The sequence below is a fragment of the Melanerpes formicivorus genome, unplaced genomic scaffold, assembly GCF_026170545.1.
Source record: "Melanerpes formicivorus ecotype bairdi unplaced genomic scaffold, bMelFor1.0.p_v2 SCAF_2, whole genome shotgun sequence".
In the NCBI taxonomy this organism is placed as follows: domain Eukaryota; kingdom Metazoa; phylum Chordata; class Aves; order Piciformes; family Picidae; genus Melanerpes; species Melanerpes formicivorus.
The window spans coordinates 20,744,320-20,757,016 of record NW_027142354.1 but is presented as its reverse complement, the minus strand read 5'-3'; the positions used below and the strand labels follow the sequence as shown (position 1 = coordinate 20,757,016).

The 12,697-nt window shown below is 43.5% G+C and overlaps 1 protein-coding gene and 1 long non-coding RNA gene across 2 annotated transcripts in view; one reads left to right on the top strand and one right to left on the bottom strand.

The window, feature by feature from the left end:
• Positions 1 to 888: 888 nt before the first annotated feature.
• LOC137448309 (solute carrier family 22 member 2-like) lies at positions 889 to 11,041 on the bottom strand. The gene is made up of 11 exons (XM_068152719.1): positions 10,558 to 11,041; positions 8,969 to 9,072; positions 7,778 to 7,932; positions 5,501 to 5,669; positions 4,498 to 4,612; positions 4,286 to 4,392; positions 3,969 to 4,183; positions 3,051 to 3,159; positions 2,570 to 2,682; positions 1,537 to 1,636; positions 889 to 1,056 (listed from the first exon to the last, which is right to left on the bottom strand). The coding sequence occupies exons 1-11, from the start codon at positions 10,966 to 10,968 to the stop codon at positions 990 to 992; spliced, it is 1,665 nt and encodes a 554-aa protein (XP_068008820.1). The 5' UTR covers positions 10,969 to 11,041; the 3' UTR covers positions 889 to 989.
• The window catches only part of LOC137448316 (uncharacterized), a 22,316-nt gene continuing 19,937 nt past the window's right edge, over positions 10,319 to 12,697 (top strand). The window contains exon 1 of the long non-coding RNA XR_010989048.1: positions 10,319 to 10,449. This is a non-coding gene — a long non-coding RNA (uncharacterized lncRNA). The remainder of the gene's footprint in view (positions 10,450 to 12,697) is intronic.

The window sequence follows — 12,697 nt, the reverse complement described above, 5'->3', positions numbered from 1 at the left end:
GAAACCTCAGGACCTGGAAAGCTGCATCAAACTGCAACATCATCAGGAATCAGTGGAAAAAAGCCCATCACAAACACCTACTGTGGGTGGCATGAACAATAAAAGGACAGTATGCCCTTCCTATTAAAGCATATTCATGTTGGTGTTTATGTACACTTGTTTTCCTTATGCCATAAGACCAAACTAGTTAATCAGGGGTAAGGATGGAGGTGGCAAAGGGAAAGATGAGCCTAATAAATTATATGGGTATGTAGATCTCATTCAATAGCATAGTGGAAAGCCACTGCTGTTGTGCTTCTGAAGGTGGAAAGGTCCTCTCCACAGCCCTTTGGAAGCACTTAATCCACATCATATTTATCAGTTTGTGTATATTCTCTGGATTGGGGTTTGTCTCCTGACCAGTTCCAGTTCTGGGAAAAGGTCCAATTTCTTCTATAAACACATATGACAGGGTGCCAGACAGTAGGGAGAGGAGTGGAGTAACTTCAAAATAAAATCTAACATGTTGTTTTGATCCCACAAACAGGGGAGCTGAAAACCACATCAGCTTTGTACTGGCCTGTAGGATGTGATTTTCTGCCAGTTCAATAACAATAAGCCCTAATGAGTATCTGATACACTACAGACTCTGTGGCCATGTTTGGTGGGATAAAATTAGCACCTGAGTCTCCCAATAGCAGCGATGTTGGCATGGTGTCAGCACTGACAGCAACAGTAGAGGGCAGGAACAGTGCCCAGAAAGTGCTCTTTCAGACCACATCTGCATCCAGGCCGTCCATCTGATGATGCCAGGGAGAACACCAGTAAAATTACAGTCATTGTTTCCAAAACCCAGGTACTGAAGGTTGATAGCATTGCAAATATAGAGTAGGTAGCCAAAAAGAAAAAAGAGGCAAGACTCTTTATAGAGTATTTATTCCAAACTGTCTTCTACATTAGTCCACTAAAGCAGACAATCAGACTGCTGTCGAGAAAGAGTTATGCCTTCTTCAGTCTTGTGCTGGTTCTGATGTTTGGACATGAAGATAGATTTGTTTTGTCTTTGGAGCACTTTTCCTGCAAGAATAGCAAAGTGTGAGCAGCAAACTCAGAATTGAGGTATTCAGTGAGCACTCAGATTCAAAGTTCCTTATGTACTTTGCCTCTCCCCCAAACAAAATGAGCATCTAATTCCTAAATATTCTAGATTTGCTCTAGCTCCTCACTGGTGCTTCACTCACTGCATGAGTGGCTGCTATCAAAACCGCTCTTTTTCTGATCCACAGTCAGGTTTTTTTAAGCACCAGTAATATTTTTAGAGTGTGGCTGCAGGTTAAATGACTAGTGCAGTTATTCACAGACCAGAGAATTCTATGCTGCTTGTTTTCAGATGTTTAGGCACACAAGTGGTAAAAGAGTCCAAGATATTTCTAAGCTCAAGTCTGGAAATTAACTAGCAGTTTCTTTGAAACATAAGAGGCAGTCAGGTAAAGCCCTGGGCTTCCCCAGGTAGCTCCAGGCAGTGAATGCTGACAAGAGTTCATCATCTTGACTCACCTGTGAAAGTTTTCAATATCTTCAACAGTCTCAGGCAAAATTCTTCCTTTAGTTTCAGGTAGAAGCAACACCAATCCACCCGCAATCAACCCAACAACAGCTTCAAATCAAAGAGATACACAGAGCTTGTTAGCATATACACCACTTTCTACTGTCTAACACAAAGGGCTCATAATGAAGTTTTATTTCACTCTTCATACAAGAGCTGCACATTAAAGTGCTATATGCAAAACTGTCATTCCACCTCTCAAGGATGTAGCTGCCATGTAGAGCCAAGTTCAGTTGCACGAGGGCATCTCAGACTGCACAGGCAACCCTTCCTTCACAGAAGGAAATATGGGAATATGCCAGGAAATGCATTACATTTTTCTGCTGTTCACATATGATTACAAAATACATACAGAATGTATTATTTCCTGAACAATTTAATTTACCCATTTTGAAGATGCTTGGCATCCATATTTTACATTTACTAAGCACCCTCTTAAATGTCCTGTCTGTTAAAAACTGCATATTGCCATTCTGCATGCTTTTCTATAAGTAGTGCACTGATCTAAAGATTCAGAAAAGTTTTGAAGACCCTAACCTGAGAGTTCAGGTCACCAGTCTGCAAACACTCATCTTCCACTTATTTACCAATCTCTTTCCAAATAGCTGGAGAATAGCCAGTTAACAGAGTGTTGGAAAAGCTGGAGCAAAACTCCATTAAATAGACGTTTATGTGAAACTCTAGGGTTTAGCTCCTGGACTGAGACAATACATCTCAGGGAAATGGAGTAATTCATCAGATTCAAATCCATCAAGTATTAATCTCAGCAAAATGCTTCTCAGCTCTTTGCTGTCTGTTGAAGGAGACAAGAATGCGTAAACAAGTACCAGGTTGTTACAAATAGAAGACTATGGCTTGTACAGATAGAACAGGGCTTCTTCTGAGCTTGGAGCACCTGCCTCAGTGGTGTTTCCCTCCCTTTGAAACTTGCACCCCACTGTTGCACCACAGAAGTGGCCAGCAAGAAGGTACAGTGGCACTTACTGAAGACTATCAGTGGTAGATCATGCCAGACTTCCACCAATCTATAGACAATGAATGGGACAATGACACCACCAATATCACACAAGGAAGAGCAGACCATCACCCCAAGGTTCCTGGTTCAACAAAAAAGGAGTGATGTTAGTCTCAAATACTGCAGATAGAAAAGGATGGATTATGACTCTAACCCTTGTGCAAGACAAATCCAATTACTACATGGGACTTCAGATCCTTCATCCATCATGCTTGTCTCCACCATTCCCTTTACTTCAATCACATGAATTTTCACTCCTCCTTAAAGTACATTAGTTTTCTTTACTAAACTACTTTTTAAAAGCATTTTAAATGCTTTTTTTATGTTCAGCAGTCTGTGTAGTTGTGAATCATTTGAGGATAACTTCATTTAGCCTAAAACGTAACGTATGCATAGGCCTCAACTCTTTGTTTCTAGGCCAAATATCAGTGGGGAGGAGGGTGCACCTACCTGATGTATGTTGGATACAGTTCAGTGCTTACAAAGCAAACCATTTCAAAAGCCATTGTGATTCCCATTCTCCCAATGCAAGCAGCAGTCACTTTTAGCCAATGTATGTCTGCCAAGAAAATGCATTTGACACATTTAAGAATATCCCAGGAATTTAGCGGGTGTCAGTTAATACACCACTGTTATTTTAGGGTGACCTCTAATCCCAAGTCACCTGATGGTTTGTTTTTTTAGGGACCTTGTTTCACCTGTCATAAATCACAGAGTAATAGGGTTTGGAAGGGACCTCTAGAGATACCTAGTCCAACCTCCCTGCTAACACAGGTACAGCTAGATCAGGCTGCAAAGAAACACCTCCCGGCAGGTTTTGAAAGTCTCCAGAGAAGACTCCACAACCTGTTTGGGCTGCATTTGCCAGTTTTCCATCAAAACAAAGTTTCTCCTTAGGTTCAAGTGAAACCTTCTGTGTTCTAGTTTGTAGCCATTGCCCCTTGTGCTGTCACTGGCCACCACTGAAAAGAGCCCAGCTGCATCCTCATGACCTCCCCCTTTTAGATATTCATATGTATTTAGACAATCCCTTCTCAGTCTTCTCTTTGCCAGGCTAAAGAGTCCCAGGTGCCTCAGCTTCTCCTCATAAGAGATGCTACAAACTCCTGATCATCCTTGTGGCCCTCTACTGGACTCTCTCTAGTAGCTCCCTTCATGAAGGAAGGAATGGGAGCAGTCACCACTGCATGAGCTGTGGCACAGCAACTCTCCCAATGCAGCATGGGAGACCCATGCTCCCTATGGTGGACATGGACTTACAGACCTTTGGGCTTGGACCTTAGTGAAAGGGAGAGAGAGGTAGGTGCTATTCTTAGGGAGCAACACCATGGTGGAAAGCCACCACATGGCCTATCCCAGGTGACTCACCTTCCGGGATCAGAGCAGTGACAAGGCAAGCTGCCCCAGCTACCAGGTTTGCCACAGCCCAGGGGTAACGACGACCAATGCGGTCAATGGTGACAAGGATGAAGAAGGCAGCTGGGAACTCGACAAGCGCAGAATAGAGGAAATCCAGATAGATGTTCCCACCAGCTATTCCCATGTGCATGATGAGCCCCTGGTAGAGGACAGAGCTTGTGAACCTGGGCAGAGAAGAGCATCCTGGCTTTGTTAATCAGTCAGAGAACAGAGGTCTGTGTCCTGATGGAGTCTTCAAAAACAGCTCTCCAACATTATGTTCTTACCAATTGTACATCAAAATAAATGTGTTTTTCCTCATCTGTGGTGTCCTGACAAGGTCAATGAGTGCAGGACTCTGCTTTCCACTATCTTCCTCTTCAAATTTAATATCCTGCAGAAGAGCCAGCAAAAAGGAGAGTAAGTCTCTACTGGAAGAAACTGATAGAAGCTACCATCATGATGCCTGCTTACATGCCCAAGCAAACCCTGAGCTCACCTCAAACTGGGAAGGCATCTTTTTCCGATTTTTTTTAGCCATTGCACTGACAACTTCCATAGCTTTTTCATTTTTCCCTTGAGATATCAGCCACCTGGGAGACTCTGGGAGGCACCTACAATGTGAATGGATGCTATTATATATCAAAACAAAAGCCTACACACTGTTCCCACATAGAGAAACTGGACAAGGCATTTTAGTTGAGGTGGGGGTTTTGTTTGTTGGGGTTTTTCTGGGGGTGTCCTTCCCCATTCTGCCACAAAAAGTAGCACATTCCACTGCTGAAACTGAAACAGAAGCTGTGAAAGTGGCTTAAGGCAGAGATAAGTTTGCTAAAGATAAAATCAGGGAAGAGCTCTGAGAGTAATGCTGTCATTTTATTCAGCCTCTTCACCACAAACTGGCTCCTCTTAGGGAGCCATGTTCCAGCTGTACTATCACCAGTGAAGTAGTAAACAAGCTAGACTTTTCTTACAAATTTACAAATATGGGGGGAAAAGGAAGACAACAAATGTCTTTCTACCATTCCTAACTTCTCAACGCATCCAGGCTCCAAAATGCTTGAAAAATTTCAATCAAAACAGAGGAGACAACCCAAAATAAAGCTGAACCTGTATGCTTTCTTTTGGTTGGACCACAAAAGGCTGGAACTATTTATCCTTAAAAGAATGGGTAAACAGCCTGTTACAGTTATGTTAGCATTCAACAATCTCTCAGTAACCATCTTTCCAGTGTAAGATACCAAGGCATTTCTTTTTCTTCAGGAAATACTTCATGAGATAATATATGCTATCAAACCACGCACTCCCAGTGTTTTTCAAAGCGGTCTCTTTTTTAAGCAGAAGTCGGATTCCTATTTTCCTCTCCTTTTATGCTGTATATTTTGCACTAAGTGGCACACATGACCAAAAACGGTGCCAAAGGGCCCTCAATATCAACCCTTGGGAAGAAGGAGAGGGTGACTTCTGGGTGGTAGGCAGAGGTACAATGAAAGTTCATTTACCAGTAGTAGAGCAGGAAGAAGCAGCTTGGCAAGGTGACAGTGAGTTGCAGCCATCGCCAGTGAGGGATGGCATAAGCAATAGCATCAAAGACCAGGAGCCCAACAGAGAAGGCCGTCTGGTAGAGGATGCCCACTGTCCTCCGATACTTTGGACCAACGACTTCTGTCACTGAAAATACACACACAAAGAGGTGAATGACAGCTCAGCCATGACTGTCCAGTGCAGCAGTAACTTGCTCCATGATGATACTGGAAGACCAATGCTGCACTAGGGCCTGCAGACAGGGCAAGACTAAAGAAAGTCCTGGTAATCCTGGGCTTCTTGTCACAAAGCCTCTGGACAAAAATCCACTAATGCCCGCTGGGGAAGGTTTGCTGCTCTGTCACCCAAAATCTTAGCAGAGGAGAAAACACTGCTCCAGCTCTTACACTGGCCTAAGGCGTCCAGTACCATCCTGTGCTGTGGAATTCTCTCAGTAAATCAAACACTCCTCAAGGCCCACAGATGGATTTCAGTGCAAAAATGTACCACCAACTTACATAATGTTTCCAACACAGTAATAAAATATTATGTTTTGTTTTCTTTTCCAAGTGCAGCCTTTCAGCTTGCATCCAAGTATACAAGAAACACTTGTACCATGAGTTTGTTATACACCTCCCTGGTCATGACAGCTTCATAACTCATCTGCACTTTTCAATTGCACATCACAGGATAGACCCACAAGTGAAGTCTTGATATAGAGCTAAAAGCAACAGCAGGCAGGCACAAACACACTCATAATCTTGCTTCTAGTTTTGCAATTTCGAAGCAAACTGATTAGAAAGAACAGAAAGCAGTTATTCAGCAACTGAAAGAAGTGCTGTGTCTTGGAGCCATGGATTAGCTAATACTGGTTGGCAAAGCAATCCATAAGAAACATCTCCTACAGGCTCAGTAGGACAGAGGCAAAAGCAGAAGTAGTATAGACAAGCGTCCCAGGAGAGTGCAATAATGCAACTGGTCTGTCCTAGTAACCTTCTCTCGGCATTCAGTACTGGCCACCCCTAATAAGAAGTTTAAAGGGACTTCAGGGCTTTTAAGGATTCTATGCGACTTCTCTCTCACAAGAGAGCTTCAAGGAAAATCCAGAAGTAACAAAGTGTACCTGAGGGAAAATAGCAGGACAGGGTAAGGCATTGTCCTGTCAGATGCTCTAAAACAGCATATATGATGAAGATTTTATTTTTGACAGCAAAATATTTAGGAGGCCAAGCAAACATCTAGAATATGCAAAACAATAATCATGTCTAGGAAGGCAGCAATCTAGGCTGTGAGCTAGATGTGTTTACTTTATTGATATCAGACATATGAATAACTGCATTAGCAAGATGTCTCCACTAAGAAACTTTGCATTATAGAGTGCAGGCATTTACATTTTTATCACCATGACAGTGAACTGCATCACTCAGCCACCTGATATCCTAATCCAGATAAGGCTCTGCTGGGCAGCATTTAGGACATTTCACTTGCTGCTTTGGTGTTTGCTTGGAATTGGGGCTTTTTTGACAAGCACCTGAACACCACACCAGAAAAGTCTCAGGCAGCTCTACCATGCACCAGAAAGCTGAGCTGGCCCCAACTCTGCTGCCACACAGCTATGTTTCACTGCCAGACATGACCAATGCAAGGTGCTGGAAGAAACACCAGCATAGCCTGGCTCCTTGCAATTGCCCAGGCTGGCCTCCACTCAGATAAGTTCATAGATAAACGAACAGCTTGTCTTTTTGTCAGCAAGTACATGCTGTTCCTCAGTTATTTTTAGGCTGCAAACCCTCTGTTTGCCCTTTAGTGCTCTTCGTGTCATAAAAATGCCTCCAATGCTCCCTGCTGTCAGCCTGCTGCTCTAACGGCCTCCTCCGTCTGCAACTGGGCTGGCGCAGCTGGAGTCTGCCTTAAGGCCATTTCCTTTCCCAGTTGGTGCCCTAGGGAAGAGAGGGGAACCTGGGGACCCACATTTATGAAGTGGAGGTACACCATAGGGAAGGACCTATCTCGAGGCAACAGCCCTAATATACTGTTGCTTGCCTGAGCTTTGAAGGCTGATGTTGCTTCTCCCTAAGGACAGTGCTTGAAAAAATCATGAGAAGTCAAAGGGGGAGAAAACTCCTTGACATCAGCTTGCAGATAAGATCTTTAAAAGTCACAGGCCATGTTCGTTAAATGGCTTTTGAGATGGGCTTTTCAGTCATCTTTTGCAGCAGTCTTGCTTCTGAAAAAAACAAAAAGTCTGAACTCACCCAGGATGTAGCCTGCAGTCCAGCAGCCCTTGCAGACCAGCCCTTGCAAGAAGCGAAAGATAACTATCCACAGATAGCTGGGCACGAAAACCAGGATGACTCCACAAACAACATTTGCAAGAATTGTAATTAAGAGGCAAAATTTACGTCCAAACCTGGGTTGGAAGATGACACAAGCGAAGCAAAACAGCAGTCATGAAAACAGTTGACTTGAAGAGCTTTGTGCATCTCAGGAAAAAATCCAACTCTGTTATACAAGGGATAGATGCATACTGACTTTATTTTTAGCCCATTACTCCCTTTTCAATTCTCTGAAAAATTACCATGCCAATTGCTCTGCAATTCCACAAAGGCTTTCAGGCTTCTCAGAGGAAGAACCACTTCCCAAGTTAAATAGCAGCAACAGTCCTGTACTTACAGATTTGGGCTGAGACTGTTATCTCTGAATTTCAGAATAGGCAGCTTAGCAATTTGGCTTTTATAAAGAAATGAAAAATAATTATAGGCTGATAATGTGGTTGTGATAAGTCTGTATACACCAGAAAAATATATTTATATACCCCAATCTTTAATACTCAAAAATCTTCTATGCATGGATCTTGCTAGGATTAGGCTGCATTTCACAGCTGGAACAGCTCAGAGTCAGAGCCTGCTGTACTAACAGTCTCTAGGCAGGAGGGCAACAACAGGGATAAAGGACTTTCAAACATCAGCATTTGTTTCTTTTTAACTTTGGCCACTTGGACAAGGGTGACTGCCTCTGCTGGCTCTCAACAGGGCTGCCAAGGTGCTAGGACAGAAGGATTTTCAAACCAGCACTCTTGCTCTGTATCTGGTGATCTCCACAGCAGCTATTTCAAAGTTTCTCCAAAGGAAGCAAGATGTTTCCAGGATCTGCATTTCCCCAAACCAGAATTTCCTGGCTTTGGTTAACATTCTAAGGCTCTTGTGTGGCATAGCAGGGAGTTTTGGGCATACAGTCCTAAAATAGTCCTCGCAGGCTCTGCAGGACTCAGGCCAAGAAAGATTTGTGCATATTTAATACTGTGACTGAGCATCCAGGTTGTTGACTTTGTTTTGAGAAAAGCAGAGATGATACTAGTTGCATAACCATTCTCTGCCTTTACCTAAGCTTAGCTGCTGAACACTGATAAGGGAGGTCAGAGAGTTTTACTGTCAGCCCACACATACCTGTCTGCTATGTAGCCAATGTTCATGGAGCCAAGAAAAAAACCAGCATTCACAGAAGCCTGGAAGAGGTCCAACTTCCAGGAGTCCTCACACACCAGGTTAAACTAAAAGAGCAACCACAGTCAGAAGCAAGAGTTTGAAATGAGGAGCTAGCTTACATCCACAAGTCTCTGGTTTTATTTAAAGCTATGCATCTTTAATCAACATGAAGCCTAGCATTTGTCCTGATGCACTGTGTGAATTCCCATGAGGATATTCTTCCACATGTCAGTTTCTCTTTGGAGAAAAGTAACATGCTCTATTCTGCTACCCTTTCCCTTGCATGGCTGCCAGAGCAAGAGACAACGTAACAGCATCTGAGATCCTTCACAGAAACAGTCACATCCAGCAGTAAAATGCATTGTTAAAAACACACAGAGAGACATGTGGCATTTCTGGTTATCCTGCAAAGGAAGCAACCTGCAGGTCTGGGTTTGGACCATTTTCAGAAGAAAAGGCAAGGCAACTGATGTGAGAGCATGACTCCATGAATACACAGGCTGCAAGTTTTCAGCTTCCCACAATCTCAAGAGATACTTGTAGAGGCATCTGCATTACAGCATCTGATCAAGCCTTTTGCAGCAAAGATGTGGCTGCCATACTGCTTTTTTGTAGAAGTCTTGGATCATCTTCAGCTTCAGGGGTACACATCAAACCATCTAAAAAGATCTGGTGCCTCATTTCCTCACCTGAATATCACACAGTCCATACATTATGGAAATAAGTACATCACCTAAAATCTAGCTTATGTATCAATATTGAAGCTGATGGAACACTGAAGTTACCTGCTCTTCTGTGTTAGATGCATGGGGAAAAACCCCTGACTTGTACCATCTCTAAAAATTTGGTGGAACTTTCTGTGATGTCATCCCAGATGTTACCAATTTAAAGTTAAAGCACCTAAACCCCTAAAGTACTCTAAGTAGTTTAAATACCATTTTCAGTTTATTCACACATCTTCTGAGAATGCCAAAAAAAGCTTTTTCCAGTTTATTCCTGATTTAAACTGCTTAACTGGGGGGGGACAATTATCTTTTTCCCCACCCATAGCCACTCAATCATATTTGAAACAAACTTGGAAAGACAGACTTTTTTCATTTGGAGACCTTCAAGTCTGGGCGTAGATCGCAAGCAGACTGGGAGATCTGAGCAATGTACCCAACTCCGGGATCAGCCAGTTTTGTTTGCAGTGATGCAAGCTGCTGCTCTTGCAGGTGCTGTTTACACACCTCCACCAATAGGACCTCTCATGGGATGGGAGTTGCATTCAGAATTGGACTTTATCTAGCTGAGGATTTATTTGCTGAAATATATTCTGCTCCCCAGTTGGAGATACAAGCCTCCTGAAGCAGCCAATGCAGTGCTTCACCACAAGGACAGTGGTAAGATGACTTGCAAAGCACCTGGTACATGTTGACACTGAGAGAAGATCCCTTGTCCAGGTAAGCAGGCATCTTTTTTAAGACAGCCAAGGCTACATCAACCCACTCCCACATCCCTCAGCTTGTCTGTAACAGAGGTGATAAGGGAAAGGGGGCATTCATTTTTACCTCGGTCACGAGAGAGGTTCCTGGAGAGTCGTAGATCCAGCCATCCTGGCAGGGACCAAGGGACACAGTGCTCCTGTTGCCTACTAGGCTACCAAGGGGGTCAGTACAGCTGATGCCTGTCTTGTTCCAGTCTACCTCAAACCTCCTGCAGCGGCTGCTGTAACTGGCCCCATGGGCACTCCATTCGGGAACTGTGTGATTCAGCTGCTCCTCCAGACTCCAGCCGCACCGCTGGCTCAGCTCAGCCACCCCAGGACTGAAGCAGCGATGCTCAGGGATAAACCCTAAGAATACAACACCCACATATACCGGGGTGAAGGCAGCAGAAAGCAAACACAGAACAAAGAAGGTTTGCTTCTGGAACCTGTCAAATTCTCCAACATGCTCTAAAATGTCATCTAGCGTCGGCATTTTGGCATCAAAAGCACCCCAAAGACTTCATCTAGGTCTTCTCTGCAACACTGATATATTTAGTTGGCAGCAGAGCTATTTAAGTAACAAAGACATTTGACCAAAAGTCAAGACTAACTCCATAAATTATTAAACTACATGTTGCAAGCTTTACTTTTTAGGTTTTCTTTGAAATCAGACCTTAATTCACCCAGGGAGAATTTCCCTTTAAGCCCCAGTCAGAGCACATGTGTTCCTTTTCTCCAGAAAATCTACTAACAGCTCCTGCACTTTGGGCTTTATTAGCCAAACTAACTGGTCAGAAAAGAGGCATTCTAAAGAGCGAGTGTTGATGGAGAATTCCAGCAACATGTAAGTAAATGAAAAGTTTAGTGTAGCAGTGAACAAGGCTTACCAGCCAGGTTCTATAAAGAGTAGGTAGCACACTGTGAAACAGAAGTGTCTCTACATTAAGGAACAGCTTTCCTACAAACTCCAGCAAGTTGTGTGTCATCCTCGCAGCCATACTCACCCTCCACCCTCCATTCCTGAGGAAAACCTCTCTCAGGGAAGATAATTTTCACCTGATTACATTTTTGCAGTGATATAAGAGATAAAAGGCATTCGCTAAGTACACACTGGGAATAATTATTTTATATAATGGGTTCCCAAAGTTATGTCCAAAACAAGACCTGGAGAAGACCTGTAAGACTTTAGGTAGAATCCATTGTGATGTACCTCCCTCTCCCCCCACCCCCCAAAAAAAAAAAATTCCAGTTATATCACACTCCAATACTTCATGCTTTCCGTGGATTTACACTTGCTTCTCCAACAACTTTTACTGATAATAGCTGCTTCCATCAGAAAGAAAAACAGAAGTGAAGGTAACATTTTAAAGATGGAAAGAAGATGGTTAGTACCTTACACAGTTCAGGCAACCAGGGAAAAAAAAAATAAAAAGTTCAAGATCTCCTTTCAATACATCCCAAAAAATAAGCAAGCTTAGAAGGACATTCTGGTCCAGTTCTTCACATGCTCCCACTGCACATCAGCCATAAGAGCAACAATGGCTTCATCAGCTGTGAATGCTGCTTTGCAGAGCAACATTCTTAAGATCATTCCCTGCATCTCACAGATGAGGTAGAAAAGGGGCAACTTCCCAGGCAGGAATAACTGAAGCAAGTAAAAACTCCCCTCCTATACAGCCACTTACAGCTATGTTACCCCAAGCTCAGCACGACACCACCCCACCCCACACAGATTTCTCCTCCCTCACTACAGGGTCTCCACGTGGAGCTGGAGAGGGGAACAGCAACACACAGGTGCACAGCAGGCAACTAGCAGCCAGAACACCCAGCCTCCCTCAGCAGGATATGTGCAGTCAGTCAAGGCCAAGGAAACTGAAATCAAAGCCCATCTGGGAAGAGGGTGAAGTTTAAAGCCATTAAGCTGTATCTTAAAAGCACACCCAGCAGCTTTGTTTAACCAGTTGATAATGGTGTGCATTAAGTTCCAGACAAACTAAAAAAGATCTAGTCTGGGCCCTTTACCTGCAACTTCCAATCACCCAATCTGCCGTCTAGAGAGGGGCTGGATGGCACTATGACATCTGGGTGGGTATCTTAGAGACTCACTTTCCAGGAAGTTGTGCTATTGACTGGCAGGGTTTCTACTCCCAGCCAGCCATTTGTACATACTCATGTGGTCCCTACTACTCTCATAATAGTTCCTTCTCTATGATTAAGCAGGG

What these genes read in the sequence shown, in the direction of transcription:
- LOC137448309 (XM_068152719.1), bottom strand. Translation starts at nt 10,968, where the DNA reads ATGCCGACGCTAGATGACATTTTAGAGCATGTTGGAGAATTTGACAGG. An exon ending in CACTGCTCTGATCCCGGAAG is followed by an intron (nt 3,160 to 3,968) that starts GTGAGTCACCTG and finishes TTTTCTTGGCAG; the next exon opens with ACATACATTGGCTAAAAGTG. An exon ending in TCTACCACTGATAGTCTTCA is followed by an intron (nt 1,637 to 2,569) that starts GTAAGTGCCACT and finishes TTTGATTTGAAG; the next exon opens with CTGTTGTTGGGTTGATTGCG.